This window comes from Lynx canadensis, chromosome A1 (assembly GCF_007474595.2).
Source record: "Lynx canadensis isolate LIC74 chromosome A1, mLynCan4.pri.v2, whole genome shotgun sequence".
Classification (NCBI taxonomy): domain Eukaryota; kingdom Metazoa; phylum Chordata; class Mammalia; order Carnivora; family Felidae; genus Lynx; species Lynx canadensis.
Window position 1 is genome coordinate 117815187 of NC_044303.2, and position 18871 is coordinate 117834057.

At 48.6% G+C, this 18871-nt stretch overlaps 1 protein-coding gene across 4 annotated transcripts; it reads left to right on the top strand.

Annotated features, from left to right (window-relative positions):
- Positions 1-1250: 1250 nt before the first annotated feature.
- DELE1 (DAP3 binding cell death enhancer 1) lies at positions 1251-17374 on the top strand. Of its 4 annotated transcripts, none has more exons than XM_030320385.1 (13): positions 1251-1418; positions 2073-2187; positions 2282-2405; positions 4620-4767; positions 5707-5868; positions 6124-6212; positions 6314-6410; positions 9101-9243; positions 10277-10435; positions 10537-10629; positions 13372-13537; positions 14122-14303; positions 14636-15034. In XM_030320385.1, the coding sequence occupies exons 1-13, from the start codon at positions 1388-1390 to the stop codon at positions 14642-14644; spliced, it is 1518 nt and encodes a 505-aa protein (XP_030176245.1). In that variant the 5' UTR covers positions 1251-1387; the 3' UTR covers positions 14645-15034. The 4 variants fall into 4 exon arrangements, with proteins under 4 accessions (XP_030176245.1, XP_030176244.1, XP_030176242.1 ...); XM_030320384.1 differs by lacking the exon at positions 14636-15034 and adding an exon at positions 15041-17374 and having other exon boundaries at positions 1252-1418; XM_030320382.1 differs by lacking the exon at positions 14636-15034 and adding an exon at positions 15041-17374 and having other exon boundaries at positions 1253-1418; positions 14073-14303.
- Positions 17375-18871: the final 1497 nt, after the last annotated feature.

The following is an 18871-nucleotide window of genomic DNA, read 5'->3' on the forward strand; positions in this document are numbered from 1 at the left end:
ATAGCAACTTACATTTATTAGGCTCTTCCTATGTGCTAGGGGCTCTGCTAACCATTTAAATGCATTATTGAATCCTCACAACAATTTCATGAGGTATTTTTTCCTCCTATTTTATAGATGAAGAACCTGAGGCTTAAGATTGTTAACTGCTATAGAACACATAGCTAGGAAGTAAGAAAGCTATTTTTCAAAGCAATTGTGGAACTCCAGAGGCCATTCTTAAAACACCGGACCAAGTGTTCCTCGAGGCCACAAATGCTCTTTACTCATCTGTCTTCTCAGCTTCTATGATGGGGACTGCCACATGGCTCAAAAACTGGTGAACAAATACAACTGTCCTATCACAAAACCAGGTCTAAAAGGTGACCCCAGTAAGCTGTTAGCCCAGGTGTAGACTTCTTCCCAACCAGAAGTCATGTACCTGGGGGAAAGAAGGAGGAAGGATGTCTAAGTACCTTAGATTTGAACTTGAAGTCCTTTATTTCATATATTCACATTTGGTGAAAGAAGAACCATTCTCTTCCACACAAAAGAATGCATAGATAACACTGGCTGGGTCTGAGCATGAGGGCTCTGATTAACAGGTGTTGGGGGGTCGGTGGGGGGACGGTCTCCTCTTAGGTATTTCGAAAGCAACTCAAGTTGTTCCTGTAGCGCCAGGAAGGACTACTCGAGATCCCTCCATCTATCTGATCCTATCATGGCGCAAGCTGAGGCCCAGACAGGGGAAAAGGTCGTACGGTGGCTGCACGGTACACACAAGATGAGCCAGAGCTAGAACCCCGGAATCACAACGCTGCCTGCGCAGTTTTTTAACGCCTATCCCGTCGGTCCCAGCCCGAATCTCCTAGTCGAGGGCCTTGGACTGGAAAAGCGCGGACTACGGGCCTCTCTTGTTGGATCCTAGCGATCCTCTCCGCCCACTGGCCCTGCTTACTACCGCCTCGTCCAGGCGCGGGGCTGGGGTACACTATTCCCCTTTTCGCGTCTCCACGGTGTCTGCAAGGTCGTCCTGCGCTACCGAGGCCGCCCTTAGCCCCGCCTCTCCACAGTCCAGTTTCCGACTCGGTTCGGCTTCGCCACCTGCGACTCCACCCCCACCCCCCCACCGCTGAGCGTTCTCCCCACTCTTGCGGACGGCAAGCGACGCCTCTTCCAGGGTAGGCCGGGCCCACGTCCATGCCCTTGCCGCAGTTCACCTCCCAGCCAGCCCCCACTTCCTTTCGCGCAGCGCCGGTCTTCCGGCTAGGCTCCTTTCTAATTGGCTGGCTGGAAGCTTCCTCGGGACTCGGCCGTTCGGAGGGCGCGACAGCGGCCTCTCTAGCCGCCGCCCGTAGGTCTGGCCTCGCTCTTTGGACTGCGAGCTCTCTATGCTGTTGGCGACGACATGTGGCGCCTCCCGGGACTCCTGGGCAGAGGTAGGGGGCGTCGGAGCCGCGCGTCGAGAAGCAGCTGAAACTCCGAACTGGAGAAGGGCGGGCCAGAGGACTGAGCCGAAGCCTGAGCGGGCTGGGTTAAAGCTGAGGAAAGGCGGGGCCCACGGGGGCGGGGCTACGCCCGCTGGTCAGAGGCTGCTAGAATTTGAGGTGTGAATGGGGATCGTGGGGAAGAGGGTGGAGCTTAGGGCCACGGAGATGGGTGGGGCTATCTGAAGGGGGAGGGGTCAAATGGCTGGTGTTCCGAATTCGTGAAAGGTGGGTAGTGGCCAATGGAATGCGGAACCAATGAAAAGAGGCAAGATTTAGAGTCAGGGCGCTCCAAACATTGAGCGAGAGTTTGCGTAGGAATGTCTGGTAATTTCATAATGGTGGTTGTCAGCCCTGGGAGGACATCAGAGTCACCCGGGGAGCATTTTCAGAATATGCCCTGGATGATCCTGGTTTATTGGCCTGGGTGGCACCTCAGAAACTGTACTAGGCAAAAGATTCCCACTTATGTCCTTGTTTAAGAACTTACGCAGTGGCAGATGCCAGTGATTCCTGGGTTCCAGGAGTGGGGCTCTGTCAAGGAACAGAGGGAAGATTGGTGGGGCCGTTCATGTTGAGATGATTGATCTTTGTTATTATACATAGCTCTTCCCCGTCTGCTGGGACCCGGCTTCCGGGGGCTGACTCCAAAGTCTACCAACCCAAATGAGCCTCAGGCTGCCTCCTCCACTCTGCTGGTCCCTGTCCCCAGCTTTGACAGGTGAGATATTACCATTCCGTCACCCATCCCTTCCCCTTACCCCCCACTTCTTCCACTTGGGATATAACTTGATAGCTTTTCTTGCCTCATCTAGGTCAGGCCCCCATGGCCCAGGCCCAGGCACAAACAGGGGCCCAAGGTCTCATGGATGGAAGGATGCCTTCCAGTGGATGTCTGCCCGTGTCTCCCCAAACACCTTGTGGGATGCCATATCATGGGTAAGGCTTCCCAGCTCTGTCCTTGACCTTCTGTGTGGATGAGAATGATCCTGCGTGGTAATAAAGCCTAGAAACAAGAGCTAGGGCATCATTGTCCCCACACTCAAAATGTGAGTAACCCATGTCATTGGGGCATATTTGGGGGAGATATTGCGGCTCCTCTTCCCCTCTGCCCTATTTCTCCTTTCATTCAGTAAACATTTATTTAACACCTTCTCTGAGCCAGGCATTTTTTTTTTTTTTAATTTTTTTTTTTTTCAACGTTTATTTATTTTTGGGACAGAGAGAGACAGAGCATGAACGGGGGAGGGGCAGAGAGAGAGGGAGACACAGAATCGGAAACAGGCTCCAGGCTCCGAGCCGTCAGCCCAGAGCCGTCAGCCCAGAGCCTGACGCGGGGCTCGAACTCACGGACCGCGAGATCGTGACCTGGTTGAAGTCGGACGCTTAACCGACTGCGCCACCCAGGCGCCCCTAAGCCAGGCATTTTTGTTAGGCACTTGTGACACAGCTGAGAACAAGGTAGATGTTATCAATGAATAATACTAAATAGCTAACATGTTATATATTAATGTAGAATATTATGTATGCGTTATCTTGTTTAATCCTTATAAAAATCTTGCGAGGGAAATATAATCTCTGTTTTATAGATAAGGGAATTCAGGCTCTGGACCTTTAGGTAACATGCTTAAGGCCATACAGCTCTTAAGTAGAGAAACCAGGTTTTATTTTGGAGCTCATGCTCTTAGCTACCATGCTCTACAGATTGGTTGCTATACTTAGTGTGGCTTTGTAAAAGCACCTAGTACAGATCCCAGTACAGAACAATAAATATTTGTTGACTCTGATGTATAAAGTTAGGTGCTCAGTAGTGAACATTAGGTCCAAGAAGGCAGAATCTTTGTCATCCAGGTTCTGCACACATCACTCTCATTTCTGTCACATCTCATCCCTGTCACTTTCATGCTGTGTGCTTTAGGCAAGACTTGACTTTCCCGAGCATCAGTTGTCTTATCTGTAAATTGGTGTCATCAGCGGAATGGAGCCTGGAATGTCTCCATGGTAGGGCCACTTCTCTCTGGTGCTGTGAACTAGGGGTATAACATACTTTGGAGAGGGGAGCATTTTCTCATTTTGTCAAAGATCTGAGCCCTAGAGCTATTCTACAGTGAGTCCTTCTAGAATCTGGGCTTGGATTCTGGGGGTCCTGATGCTGTCCCTCAGCTGTGTCACTGTTGCCCTTGTGAAAGGGTACGAGCTGTCCCAGTATTCTGGATACACGTCTCTGTTATTTACATGCTGGCACCTTCTCTTCCTTCCGGCCTCAGCTCACACATCACGCCTACAGAGAGGCTATCCTTAATGCCCTATTTTGTCAGACCTCCGTCTTATGCTCTGTGTAAACTCCTGATTTCTTTCTTTTTTTTTTTTTTTTACATTTAGCATAATTTGTTGTTATTATATTTATTTCTCTGTGTACGTGAATTTTGTCTTTCTCCCTCAGTGAAGATATAAAGTCCGTAAGGACAGAGACGTGACTGTCATCTTTCCCAGTGTACCCAGTGCCTGTTGTAATAAACAGGTATTTGGGTGTGGACAGGAAGGGGCAGGGAAAACCAAGCAGTCTCTGAGCTAGGAGCTAGCTTAGGTTTTCCACACATCTGTCAGAGAAGAGACACCTTCAACAAGCCTGTATGTGTGAATGTGTCTGTGGTGGGGTGGCTTGGTCAGAGAGAAAGGAAGAGTTGTGCCTCAGGCCAGAGAAAGAGAATGAACTTGATGGTGAGCCCTGACCTGTCACTGCATTTGTGGCCAAGCCCCAGCTTACCACATTATCTTTTTGCCTGCTTAGACTTTATTCATTCACTCCTTATGCATGTAATAAATACATGTGTGTATTTATTAGTGCTACATCTTAGCGTTCTCCTAGGCTCCAGGGATACGTGGGTGAACAAAACAGACATGATTCCTGTCCTCATGGTGCTTAGAGACTAACAGGAGAGACAGACCTTAGCTAAATAATTGTCGAGGTGATTACTTAAGTACCAGTGTGATCAGGGCTCTACCAGGCAAGTTTGGGCACCGGGAGGGTATTAGTTGGCCTCAGCCAGGAGTCAGGAAAGGCTTCCCAAGGAAGTGGCATTTGAGCTGAAGGGTGAGACTGAAGGAGGTAACTGGTGCAAAGCTGGGTCCCCAGTGTGCTGTCTTTCCCAGGGCACTCTGGCCGTGCTGGCCCTGCAGCTGGCAAGGCAGATCCACTTCCAGTCGTCCCTGCCAGCAGGACCTCGACAAGCAGAGCACCGCTCTTGGCGCAGACCCCTGGACTGTTTCCTCTCATCTCCCTTGTGGCATCCGCGCTCCTGTGAGTTTTCAGTCCCAGGGACAGGAGGGCTAGGCTGGGAGTTTTTCTAGGCCAGGAAGCATCTCTGGACACACCTCAGGAAAAGAGCCATCAGCAGCTCCTTGCCTTTCCTATCTGAAGTCAGAGGAAGGGGAATGTGAGGAAGTTCTACCCACCCAGGGTGTGGACCACCCCTGCCCCTCAGTGTCCTCCCATGTCCTCCCCTCCCCTTCCATGAAGGGAGCCCCACAGGGATCGAGGCTGCTTTAGATCTTGGGTGTGGCTTCCTGCTTACCTTTCACCCATGACCCTTCAGGTCATTCTCTGGTCAGTCATTCATTACTAAGTGAATCTTCATTGAATAATTACTATGTACCATGGTACACAGGCGATACAGCCCAGGGGTTAAGGCCTTGGAGTTAGTGTCAGGGTTCAGGCCCCATAGCTGGTGCATACTAGTCTTGTGTCCCTGAACAAGTCACTTTTAACTCCCCCGTGCCTCAATTTTTTCATCCATAAGATGGGATAATAATAAAACCCACCTCATAGGTCTCTTGGGAGGATTAAATGAGTTAATACCTGTCAACGAGTTAGAACAGTGCCTGGCACACAGTAAGTTCCCAGTAAGTATTAGTTTAAGGTCTTGTCCTTATGCTTATAATCATTATCAATATTACTATCAAATAGAGTGCCAGGTGTCGGGGCTACAACTGTGAGTGAGGTAGATGCCTCCTTGCCACTGGAAGAATTCAGGCAAATGAAGCATTTATACCTAGGGCAGGAGATCAGCATAAATATAGGCCCCTCTTGACCCCAGCAAAGGAATTGGAGGAGGAGGTGGAGGTGTGTGAAGGAGGAAATTCCACATTCTTCCCCCGAACCTCAGGGAACACTCAGTCGAGCCTGAGCAGACTGAGCTGATCCCCTTCTGATGTGACTACTCTTACTGGGTCTTTCCAGCACTCCGGAGGCACATTCTCCCCAGCTCTGATGGCCCAGCTCCCAGGCACACTGGCCTTAGGGAACCCAGGCTGGGCCAGGAAGAACCCTCCACTCAGCCTGAGAACTTCTCTTCATACAGCTCCGTGAGGGCATCTGGTCTTCAGGGTCTCTCTGAAGAAGGTATGTTTTCACCACCTAGAGTCAGCCAGAGGTAGAGGGGGTGGGGACTGAGCAGATGGACATTTGTTGCTGCTTATGCCAGATAAGGAAATTGTCATTCCTGTGAGGGCCCGTGCTTTCTGGGGTCCTTTGAATGCTTTTGATTCCTAGTGGTGGTGCTGGCCAGAGGGGCCAGGGAGACTGGGGCAGTGGGAGAAAAGGAGAAACCACACTTTCTCCTTTACCCTGGCTGGGTGTCACCCATTTCCCTTGCAGACCCTAGTGATCTCGGCTTCCTGCATGCCAGCAGTAGCTTCAGATCCGGGGCAAAGCCAGCCCAGCCTGTGCCCACCGGACAAAAGCAGGTATGGTTCAGATGTGGCCTCTAGACCCTCAGCACATTCCCCTGGGCAGGTTGCAGTTTGAGTGAACCCTCCCATGATGAGTCTTTATATTTCTTCCCCAGGAACAAGATAAATCAAAAACTCTTTCCCTCGAGGAGGCTGTGACTTCCATTCAGCAGCTCTTCCAGCTCAGTGTTTCCATTGCTTTCAACTTCCTGGGTAACTGGGTGGACCTTGCATCAAGGCAGGCGGATGGGAGAACGGAAAGGGTATGGGGTTGGTCAAACAGAGTTAGGGCAGGGAGTGGTTTAAATTGAGAGAATTTATCTTCTCCCGGGTAGGTAGACTAGACCTGGCATGGTGGCACAGTGGTGTCAGGGACCCATCCTCATGATTCTGCCATTCTTAAAACTGACTTCCGTCTCAAGGTCCTGTTTGGCTATTGCAGCTTTCTTTCTGGAAGGGGATAGGTGGGAAAGCTAAAGTACTACTCCTTCCCCACCTAGAAAGTTGCACAAATCAGTGTCCAGGATGTAGGCCTCTGACCACACCTGGTCACAGAGGAGCCTGGGAAATGTAGTCTCTAGCTGAATGTCCATGTGCTTACCTGAACATTCTGTTACTGTGTAAGAAGCAGAAGAGAAATCTGGGAGGATACCTTGCGTTTTCTGACACGTTTAGGTGAGAAGAGACTCCTAAGGTCTGGAGCAGGCTCTCAAATGCACAGACAGGAACTCTTACCCGCGTCTGGAGACTCTAGATGCCCCTCCACCATTTGTTCTGTTCTCTGCAGTGACTTGGCTTAAGTTTCAGGCCTTTTAATACAGCGACCCAGACTGCCAACAGCATCTGTTGGAGTGTATTGGGTAGATGCATGAGAAGGTGGGATTCTTTCAGCACAAAGCTGTTAAGCATTCACCTTTTCTAGGCCCTATTTTAGGTGTCAGGGATACAGTGATTCATGAGACAGAGTTCTTACTGTCATGGAGCTGACGTGTGAATTGAGGGGGAGAAGAATAAAACATTGCCAGATAAATAAAAAAGAATTTCAGATGATGGTGAATGTTAGAATTGTAAACAGGGGAATGTGTCAGTGACTCGGGGAAGGAGCAGCTTTTGATTTGGAAGTCCTCACTGATGGGAAGAACTCTGTGCCAAGACCTGACTGACAAAAACAAGCCAGTCTTGTTTCTGTATAGAGAAATAGCTTTCCAAACAGGGGGAACAGCTAGTACAAAGGTCCTGAGGCAGTATTGAGTTTTGCTTGTGAAAGGAGTAAAAGAAAGGTGAGTGTGGCTGCAACTTAGAAATCACCAGGAGAGTAGAAACAGATGAAGTGAGAGGAGGAGGAAGGGGCTAGGTCAGGCAGGGCCTTCTGAGCCACTGTGGAGTGTGGATTTTCTAAGGGAGATCAGAAGCCATTGGAGGGTTTTACAGTGGAAGAGGAGGAGGGCAGTCACATGATCTGATGTACTTTTTCAGATTTCTCTGGCTGTTGTATGGACAAATGTGGAGTGCAGGCATGCCAGAGGAAACAGGAGACTGGGTTGGAGCTGTTACTGATGGCATAGCAAAGCGTCATGGTGGCTTGGTCTAGGTTAGAGGCACAGGGGACAGAGAAGAGAGATGGATCGAGGAGCCAGTGTGGACAATGGGGACAGGGGTGGGATCCTTTGCCCTCTTGAGTCTTCTCAAGGGCAGAGGGCTCTGTGCATCCTGGACAGCAAATTTTCAGGCAGCAGGGAGGTAACTTTAATTCACTGCTGGCTGAATGGAACCTGGCTTCTACCTCATTAGCTTTTTGTGATTTTGATGGGCCGACAGTCTCTTCTGAGGATTTTCTTGCCCATTCCTTCATTCATATATTCATTTATTCAGCAATGCTAAGCAGTGTGGCAGAACACAAAGGGAGCACAAGCCATCATCATATTTTGCATTTGTATAGAGTTTTCACCCTATGCGAAGTTATTTCTTCTACATTCTTTTTCTGCTTCTGCCTCCAGGATTTTGCAGTCTAATTGAGGAGACAGGGCTTGTACTCTGGAAACAGTTTAGTTCATGGAAAAAGGCTTGTATACTGAGTAAAAACCAAAAGAGTGTTTGAAGCCTGAGTGTGGTCTGAAGCTTCCAGAGCAGAGGCAGAATGGGAAAGTCTGATGGTGGAGGCAGAAAGATAGCCCAGGGAGGAGAGACAACTTGAGCAAAGGTTTGAATTGGGACTTGGCTGTGCCCAGCCCCGTCTGTGTTTTCTGTTTGCTCATTTGTTTGGATGATAAAACGGAACGTGGGTTTTGCTGTCCGGACACACCTGAGTTCAGGTCACAGCTGTCTTACTTTCTCTCTCACGGTTTCCTCCTAAAGCAGGATTAACAGTATCAGCTGTTATCAATTCGATCTAGTTCATTACAAGCAGCCTAAGCCCGCTCTGGCTAACTTAAGCACAAAAGGAATCTACTGGGATCTGTTGATCTGCCAAATCTCAGGACAGGAATAGAGAAGGTCCGGGGATCCAGGCGGCAGTAACTGAGGGACAGTGTCTTCAGAGTTTTGCTGTCAGAATAAACCTGCAAAAGCTATTTTCTCTCCTGCCTCAACCAGATCAGGATTCAGATTCCTGAGTGAGGGACTTACTGGTTGGGAAGAGCACAGCACAACGATTGATAGCACTGGGCAGCGGGGAGGAGGGCTGCTCTCCAAGGAAAACTGGGGTGCTGGTACCAAGAGGAGGATGTTGTATAGAAGGGTAGAACCCACTGATGTCTCTGGCAAACCAGTGAAATATTCGGAGGCTGGAAACATATGCAGAGTGTCTAGCACAAAAAAGAAAGGAAGCAGCTTATGAGGATCTGGCCAAGGATGTGGGGAGGTTCACAGAGGAAGTTGTGTTTACACTCTGTGCTTTCTTACAGGGACAGAGAACATGAGGAATGGGGACTACACGGCAGCCTTTTCCTACTTCCAGAAAGCAGCAGACCATGGCTACAGCAAAGCACAGTACAATGTGGGCTTGTGTCATGAGCATGGCAGAGGCACCCCCAGGGACCTTGGCAAGGTACTGCACCTCCTGTTTGTCCCCAGGCCTGTCTCCTGAGCTGCCCTGCCCAAAGTTGACCTCCAGAAATGAGCGGCAGGAGGGCTTGGGGAGAGTTCACCTTCTCTCTCCCAGCCATGAGGGAAAAAGAAGACAGAAGCTTCTAACTTGCAGGAATTTAGATTCAGAAGGAGGCCAGGGACCTTGTCTTTTTTCTTTGCAGCTGTATCCTCAGGACCTAGAACCTTACCTTGATGAATGGATTAATTCATTGTAAAAATGTAGGATAAGTACGCAAAGATGTTATATATATATAAGAATGTACTTTTCTTAGAATTGTATGTGATGGCAAAAAAAATAAGGGAAAGCAACTTGAAGTTATTCAATAGTATGTTGGTTAATAATATCTCTGTGGGCCTTAAAAAACGATGCACCAAGGGCATCTGGGTGGCTCATTTGGTTGAACATATGACTCTTGATTTTGGCTCAGGTCATGATTTCACGGTTCCTGAGTTTGAGCTCCATGCCAGGCTCTGTGCTGTGATTCTCTCTCTCCTTCTCTAGCTGCTCCTGCCCTGGTCTCTCAAAATAAGTAAATAAACATTTTTAAAAAATGATGCACTAGATCTATGTTTACTGGCAGGGAAAGACATTCATGGTGTATTGTTAAATGGAAAAATAGGTTACAAAAGTGTGAATGTTCTCTCTCTCTCACTGTTTCTCCCTATACACACACACATACACACATTTATATGTATATGTGTGTGTGCGTGTATATGTGTACATGTATAAATACACATATATGTGGGAAGAAATTTGCAAAGCTGTAAAGTAAAAGTGAACAGAGAATGATCTTTAGGAGGCAGGATTGGGGGGGGATTTTATGTTTCTATTTTTGGTTTATCTGTATTTTGAAATTTTGGCTTATCTATTTTCTGATGAATCTGTAATGATGATGTATTATTTAATTAAAATAGTTTTTACAAATTTCGCTCAAAGAGAAGGCTGGCTTGCAGAGGTATCAGTTGACTAGGTGTCTCTCCCTTTGTCCCAGGCAGTTCTTTTTTACCAGCTGGCTGCCAGCCAGGGTCACCGCCTGGCTCAGTACCGTTACGCCAGGTGCCTGTTGCAAGGCCCAGCCTCCACTTGGGATCCTGAGTGCCAGAGGGCAGTGTCCATGCTTAAGCAGGCTGCGCACTCAGGCTTGAGAGAGGTGAGTGCCCAGGGTAGGGGTGGGGAGTCTCTCCTGGGCTCCTAGAGTATGCGGGGCCTGAAAGTGATGGAAATGCCTTTTTCCTTCCTCCTGAACCACAGGCTCAAGCTTTCCTCGGGGTGCTTTTCACCAAGGAGCCACACCTGGATGAGCAGAGAGCTGTGAAATACCTTTGGCTTGCGGCCAACAATGGGGTATGGGATTGCCAGTGTCCACACATGTTGGGGATCGAATCTGCTGAAAGAGGGACTCTTGGAACTGGTACCAGGCTCTGCTGCGCATAGGAGAGGGTTGACAGGAACGCTGGGCCAGCTTCAGGTCTTAACTGTTGCTGACTTACTGTGTGACCCTTGGGCAGGTCTAGTGGGGCCCTGGAGTTGGCTGACAGCAATCTGTGAGAGCTGTCGGTAGTTTAAAATCAGCTGTGGGTGGAGTATTTGCACCACAGAAATGACTGCATGCTCCAGAGCAGGGCCTGTTTCACTGCAGAGCCAGTTGCTACACTTACCAGCATATTCCTGAGCCAGTCACTTCTTGTTCTCCTCATCTGGAAAATTGCGATGGAATGACTGCCTCACCTGTCGACTGCTTCACGGGTGTTGTTGTGAGGATCAAAATCTAACTGAGGTAGCAGGTGTGTGAGTGCTTGGTCAGTTGAGCACAGAGAAGGTGCACCCTCATGGACGGTGCAGTTTGGGGAAGTCAGAAGACACTGCATAGTTTCAGGGGTGGCAGGTGTCTGGGGGCCTTGGCATCCAGGCTGCAGGACCGTGAGTTTGTTCCCCAGAGTGTTAGTTTCATGGGGTGTTTATAATAGGAAGGAAAACATGGTCAGTTGGGTTTGGGAAATGCTGCACTAAACAGGTGTCTTCAGTGCAGGTGATCTCAAAGCTTCACCTCAGTGTCAATCACCAAAAAGGCGTCTGTGGTTTGCTGTATTCCTGAAATGTACTTGAGCAGGACTTTTTTGGGCACTGCGTGCTGAAAGATCAGGAGTAGTGGATTAAAGCAAGCCATGTGCATGTACTGGAATTTCCCTGCACTGGGGCTGCTGATTCTCGGTGTATTCTGGCCAACACAGTGGTACCTGATTGGACTCTTGGGCATCAGAATACTTTTTTGTTTTTACTCTGTTACCTGTAGTAGCTTTCAGAAGGGGACCAGTGTCACCAACTAGTACTGCCTCTGTGCCTGCCTTTTTTTTTTTTTTTTAATTTTTTTTTCAACGTTTATTTATTTTTGGGACAGAGAGAGACAGAGCATGAACGGGGGAGGGGCAGAGAGAGAGGGAGACACAGAATCGGAAACAGGCTCCAGGCTCTGAGCCATCAGCCCAGAGCCTGACGCGGGGCTCGAACTCACGGACCGCGAAATCGTGACCTGGCTGAAGTCGGATGCTTAACCGACTGCGCCACCCAGGCGCCCCAGTGCCTGCCTTTCTTGATGGAGTCCTAGCTCTATCTCGGGCTGAGTGTGCTTCACCGTCTCATGTGCTAGACATGCCTGAGGGCACCTTGGTCCACTTCGGTCAGGATGCTGGGAGAAATGCACAGAGGGTGTTGGGCACGGTCCTGACACACACACCCACCCCCCAGGAGTAATTGTGTCTTTGTAGGTTTGTACTGAGCAGTGTTGCAGGGTGGCTGTTTTGGCCTTAGGAATGTGCAGCGCTGTGTTCTAAGCTGGTCTACGGTCATGAGTCCACCATATTTATTACATAGACTTTGCCCTGCAAGTTACAGAAACTCTCTCAAGAAATTGGACTCTGGAAATTAGAAGAGAAATGAGACCATGGTTGGGAATCAACAGAGTTTTTTTTTTTTTTTTTTTTAAGTTGGGTGCTTGAATATAATAATTTTCCAGTAAAGAGGGAGAGATTAAAATCTCTTTAGGGCTGGGCGCCTGGGTGGCTTGGTCGGTTAAGCGTCTGACTTCAGCTCAGGTCATGATCTCATGGTCTGTGAGTTTGAGCCCCGCGTCGGGCTCTGTGCTGACAGCTCAGAGCCTGGAGCCTGTTTCAGATTCTGTGTCTCCCTCTCTCTCTGGCCCTCCCCCGTTCATGCTCTGTCTCTCTCTGTCTCAAAAATAAATAAATGTTAAAAAAATTTAAAAAATAAAATAAAATAAATAAAATAAAATCTCTTTAGAGCAACTAAAATAATAAGAAAATAATAATAACAGTAAGCACTTTTAATGTATTAACACATATAATTTTCATAACAATTCAATCAGGTGGGTGTTATTATTATTTCCCACTTTATAGACGAGGACGCTGAGGCACAGGGGCATAGAATAATATGCCTGAGGTTACGTAGCTGGTAAGTGGTAGAGCCAAGATTGGAACCCAGACAGTCTGGCTATATAGGTTGTTCTCTTAAGCCCTACCTGCTAATGCCTCTCTAAGGATCATAGTTTTCAGTGAGAGGAGAGAGGATCCAGCATTTTGGGCAAAGGGATTATTAGACTTTTAACCTTTCAAAGGAGGGACACTCTCTGTAGTGTATGTTTTGCAGCCCCTGGGCAGAGATTCAGAAAGGCATTTGGGGCCTTTGAGAAGCCTAGCCTCTACCCTGGCTCCTGGCTCTTCTAGCCTAACTAGGAGCCTGACTCCCAGGTTCCCCACAGTTGGGTTGGTCGTTCCCGTGGCCGTCACTTCTGTCTGCCTTCAGCATCAGCCTCAGCGAGAGGCTGCCACACTGCCACTCGAATCTCCCTGGGCAGAGGGATCCCCGGCTCCTCTGTGTTGGGCACACTCTGGGCCTCTGGCTTTTCATACTTGAGATCCCTTGGTACAGGGGGGACTGGGACTGGACCTTGAACCTATATGGATGAAGCCCCAGCTTGCCCGACTACCCCACCTTCCTCTTGCCTTAGCATTTCAGTTCTTCTCTCCTGCATGTGTGCATATCTGTACAGCTGTCTATTTTTCCTTTTAGGACTCACAGAGCAGATACCACTTGGGAATTTGCTATGAGAAGGGCCTTGGTGTGCAGAGGAATCTGGGAGAGGCTATAAGATGTTATCAGCAGTCAGCGGCTCTGGGCAATGAACCTGCCCGGGAAAGGTTGCGGACCCTCTTTTCCATGGAAGTAGTGGTTAAAGGTGCATGTCAGAGCCAACAAATTCCCTTCCCTGAGCTCAGTGCCCTGTGACAGAGAAGGGGGTGGCAGTAGTCCTTGGTCTCCTTGGCATTTCTTGCCCCAGTAATGGGTAAGAGCACAGCTTTTTGAGTCAGACACACCTGAGCTTTAAGAACCCTGCTATGTTACTGAACTCGGACTCCATGTCTTTGAAAATGACGTGGTTCTTCACTTCTGAAAATGAGGGTACTACTAGTACCTTACTTGTTCGGTTGTAAGGATTAAATGAGATGGTTCTAGAGGGCTTGGCACAACCTGGCATACAGCAGGTGTTGAATAAATGGTAGCCTCCCTGAGGATTTTTCAGGAGAGACCGTATCCTGAGATTGCCTCAGTGCCCTGAATTACCCTTCGAGGGCTCTGAGTGCTCACTCCTGAGTCACTCGGGCTGGCCGGGGTTAACAACGCCAGGGGCAACCAAGCCCTTTAAGAAGTCCTTGCTCCAAAGTTAAGAACCCACAGTATGAGTTAAGAGTCGCTCTCACCTCTCCTCACAGCCCTGGGGCCCAGCAATTTCGCAGTTAAAGGATTGAAGTCCTTCTCCAGCCCCTCCCTCTGCAGCCTCAACACTCTGCTGGCGGGAGCCTCACGCCTCCCACACGCCTCGAGCACAGGGAACCTTGGCCTCCTCTGTAGAAGTGGGCGTCTCGGAGTCAGTCCCAGGGGAGCTCTTCCCCCACACAACTACCCTTTGGAAAGGAGTCTCGTCAGACTGGGTTTTGGCTAAGGTAAGATAAGACATAGTTACTGGTGCTGGGGTGGAGAGGGTGCACAGGTTGGATGGCAACAAAAATAGGTGTCAGTGTCCTTTTCTGAGGTGGACATTCCAGCGAGAGCTGAGGTTCTCAAGCAATTTCAAGTGCTGGCTAATAAATGACTTTGACCTTTCCTCCAGTTGGTAGCCTCACAGGTGGGCAGTGGAAACATTGATAGTTATTTCTGGTTCTGTGCACGAAAGGGATTCATTCAGTTACCTGTAAAAAACTCTCCTGAAGGTTCCAGAGTCTTACCATAGCCTGTGACTGAGTAAACCACTTACATATTCTTTCCCATGTCTCAGTTTCCTTAGGCTTAGACTGCATGACAGATGTTTGCCAACATCTGACGTATGTGCTTCTGGTGGTTCATAAGAGGATTTTAGGTACTCTAATATTTTCTATCTTAGTACTTGTATATTTAATATATAATGTAAAAATGTGACTAGCACGTTATAGTTTCACAGATATTAAAAATGATCCATTTAAAGAAAAATATTGTGAAATTGGATAAAAGGGAGCACAGGTCCCACCCATGGTGGTTCCATGAATGGCTAAAACTTGAGGAACACTGAGTCAGGCCATTCCCAAGATGGGCTTCCGTATTCACTTTTGTTCGTCCCCAGTGGAGTTAGGATCATCTTCATCACTGATTTGGGAGGAATGAGTTTCTTGCCTACATACCTAATATGTCTGCTTGACTTTTTCAGACCTCACTTCAGCCCTAAAGATGGAGCCTGTGGCTTCTCTGTTACAACTTGAGTCCCAAAGCAGAGGCCAGATATCTACACAACTTCCCAAAGAAACTTAAGCATCTGCCCCAGCATAGTAAAGAAGAAGAAAGTGTGTAAAGACCCAGGTCCTGGCCATGTCACCTTGCCTGGCCGTGTCCCCTTATGAAGCAGTGACCTGACCCACTACATTGTTTTCTCAGTTGTTGACCGAAGGCATTGGTGTATGTCCTTTGACCCTACAGAGCTCATAGGGGGCATTTCACTGCAGAAAGGGCCTTGGTGACCACTTAGGCCCAATGAGGCAGACTGTTGCCCGTGGTTGTATGGCTTTATGAGTCACCAGGCCAGGAGAAGACCAGGCCCCCTGACTCCTGGCTCAGGGCTCTGTTTTGCCAGTTCACACTAGCTTTATGTGTTACTGTCACATCTCTCCAATGTGAGGGAGTAAGTGGAGGCTTGGAGCAGGAAAGTGTAGATTTTGAGATCATTGTTTGTGAAGGGTGTGCCAGAAATGGATGGGAGTTTAATAAAATAGATACTGGATTATCTCATCACTCTTGCCTTTGAGTATGTTGGGGAGAGCCGGGGGTGGGGCAGGGGGAGCTGAAAGCAGAGGCTCCCACCTCATCTCTAAACTCTCCATTAACCAATTTGAAGGGTCTTAAAAGCTTCTCCAAGGGAGAGACTTAGGAAAAAATGATTTCTGAGTCAACGCTAATGACTCCAATTACTGAATCTGTGAATAGCTATTCCCTGGCTTCTGGATGTTAGCCCAAGTTCAGTAGCATGGATGTGGTTGAGGGTAGGGAGTGGGAGGGACCAAACCCTCTAGTAACTGTTCAGATGTGAAAGATCACCCAGCTTGGCCAGTTCAACAGTGGAAGGAGTTGGGGGTGGAGGTTGTCTTCTCTGCTGCCCACCCCTCTCACCAACCTCCAGTGGCTCCTGCCACACTTTTCCAGCACTTTCCTCTTGTCATGGGGGCCCTAGGCTTCTTTCAACTTTAGTGTCTCCCCTGACTGCTACTCCCTTTCCAGAGCTGCCCTGCACGCTGGCCTTCCCACCCCCACACTGATCCCCTCATGCGGCTGCCTCCCACAGATGTCTCCTTGGGATCTGGGACCTTGTCTTTGTATTCTGGTATCCTCAGCACTTAGCACAAGGCCCACGCTAGTAGGGGCTCAATACACACATTGGTTAAAGGTTAGGTTTTTAAGCTGTACAATGCACTAATCTCTGCAAGAAAAAAAACGTTTCTGTGGTCAAATAAGTTTGGGAAACGCTATACCAGACATCCCTTTTTTTTATAGATTTACAGTGTACATCAGCATCTTTAAGGTTTCAAGAAGTCCTGCAGTAAAGAACTTGGTTAACCCCATGTTTGCCAGCCTGAGCCAAGCACAGAGCCCAGCCACACACAGATTGCCGATCAAACTTCCTGGGGCACCTTCTGTAAAATGTCATTTCCTGTCCTCCTGTGGGACCCTACTCTCCAGTCTCCTCCCCTCCTCTTTTCATTTTGGCTTACCGATTCCTTCTGGGGAAGGAGTGGCAGTTCAGACAGCCGTGGGACAGCGGGTGTCCTGTGTTGAGGGCCAGATGCAGCTCTCCTTCCCCCTCAGTCATTACAAGTTAAGTACTGATTCAATTTGGGGTGCTAAACGTGGAGGTAGGATATTTTTAAGCTCTCCTTGTGGAAAGGCAGGATGGAAGAGTCGTGAGAGCAATGTTGTCAAGGGACCAGAAATCCTTGGCTGTTCAGTCACTGCGGTCTCCGTCCATCCCCAAGGGGTGGGCCTTCATCCACAGACCCAGGCACTGCTGTGCTTTCGCCATTACAATTCCATTGTTAATGAGTTGTCATCAGTGCCCTGAAAGGAAATATGAGGTGGGGAGGACAGGGGAGTGGCCCCTGCCTGGGTTAGGTACAGGGTGACCCAAGTTTTAGGACCTGGTGCCCTTCAGCAGTGAGACTTTTGTGCGAGGCTGTGCTGACTCAGTTTCCTTATCCAGAGATGTTGCTTTCAGGGATCCTTGACACAGTGCAGACAAGGGTGTTCGATTCATTATATCTTCAGTGCTAATACAGTGCAGGGTACTTAGTAAATGTTCAGTAAATATCTGTTGAAGGAATGAGTGATTTTATGCATTGCCCCCTTTCCACCCAGTTCCTTGCACCAAGCCTACCTAGCACATAGTAAGTGCTTTAAATATTTGTCGAATCCATGATTCTGTATACTCCCCACTGCTACTTCCAGTGCTACTTCTGACACCTAGTAATTGCTCAATAAATACAAAGTGTTTGTTGAATGAGTGTTTCTGGTCATGCCTCCGTCCTCCCCTGCCCCATTACGTCATACTCCATACTTAGTACGAGCTGGAAAAGGCTGACCTATTTTCTTGGTGCATACTATGTGCCAGGCCGAGCCCATGCTAAAACACCTCCCTCCCCCTCCTGTCTTCCTTTTGGGATATAGTTCTCTCCGGAGTCCCATGGGTAGTGGTTGCCATCTCACTCTTGTTTTAGCCAGAGGAGAGGTAGGGTCAGTGAGCTGCCAAGCTGAAGTTGGGTGACAGACAAGGAGGCTGCCTGTCAATCTCTGAGCTGCCCCCAGGCTCCAAGTGAGCACTGCATCACACTCCTCGTGCTGGAGAACCGGCTGATTGTTGATTAAAAAAAAAAAAGTCCCTCTGCGCTTTCCAAATTAAGACGACATTTAACTGAGTGCTTGCTGGCTTGCCTGCTCCCTCGATATCCCAGGGGATTGAGCCCATCTTGGTGAAAACTGTTCTGAGCATGTCCGAAGTCTCAGCTTTGACATCTTGGCTGATGCGAAGAAGTTTCTGTAACCTTTCTGCTCAGCACGCTCAATTCTGTCGCCATACACACTGTGTCGCTCAGCCTGTTCATGGGAAAGTGCTGGGTGTTCCCATGCTAGGAGTTGGTTGCATGCTGCAGACGAGAGCAGCTACATACATCCCCACTCTGACCAGAGATCAGTTGCCTCAGAACAGAAACAGCTCTACCCATGAATTCCTTAGGGTCTGCGGAGAAGGCAGAGCCGAGGACCAGCAGAGAGGATCACAGTGGTCCTTAATCTTATTGAGGCCCCAGACCCCCTTTGAAAATGTGGCAAAAGCACTGACTCCTTCCCATACAAAAGTATGCAGCCCTTCAATTTTGCATGCACTTTAGCGGATTTATAGATCTTGAAGCCCAACCATGGACTCCAGGTTAAGAACCGTTGATTTGTTAGAAAGAACAACACACAAATTCCAGATCCAGATCCTAGCCCTGCCACAAGCCCGCCGTGCAGCTTTGTGCAGATCAGAAGTGTCTTGCTTTTTTCTTGGCTATAAAATGTTCTGGCTCCTTACGAGTAAAATTGCTTGTGTTTGTGGAGGTTTAGGGAGGGACTTAGACAAGGTGCAGTATAACCTTTCATAGGTTACTTGTTCCTTTGGGAATCTGATGAGGACTTTGCATCTTCTGCCTAGAAAAACACCTATACACAAGGCTTTGCCTAGTATTCTCAAGGTCCAAGAGCTACAGATTAGGGATTTTTGAACTAGAGTGAAGCAGTGATCAAGGGCATCCAGTGATCCACTTGACAGCCACAGTTCCAGCTTTCTTTTTAATTAATTAATTTGGCTCCGGGTTTCTTAGGTTGGCTGTTCCCCCATCTCTTCTTTTCTCCACCCTCCCAACATGAGCTCTGCATCAAAAATCCACTAGTAATTGTGGGTGGAGAGTGGCGGTCAGCATAGTTTACTCTAGTTCTGTGGTTTTCAGACTTTGATTTCCCA

Excerpts from the sequence above, each read along its gene's own strand:
- DELE1 (XM_030320382.1), top strand. The coding sequence starts at position 1,388 with ATGTGGCGCCTCCCGGGACTCCTGGGCAGAG. Across the intron at positions 10,436-10,536 it reads CGCACTCAGGCTTGAGAGAG|GCTCAAGCTTTCCTCGGGGT; the intron begins GTGAGTGCCCAG and ends CCTGAACCACAG. Across the intron at positions 10,630-13,371 it reads GGCTTGCGGCCAACAATGGG|GACTCACAGAGCAGATACCA; the intron begins GTATGGGATTGC and ends TTTTCCTTTTAG.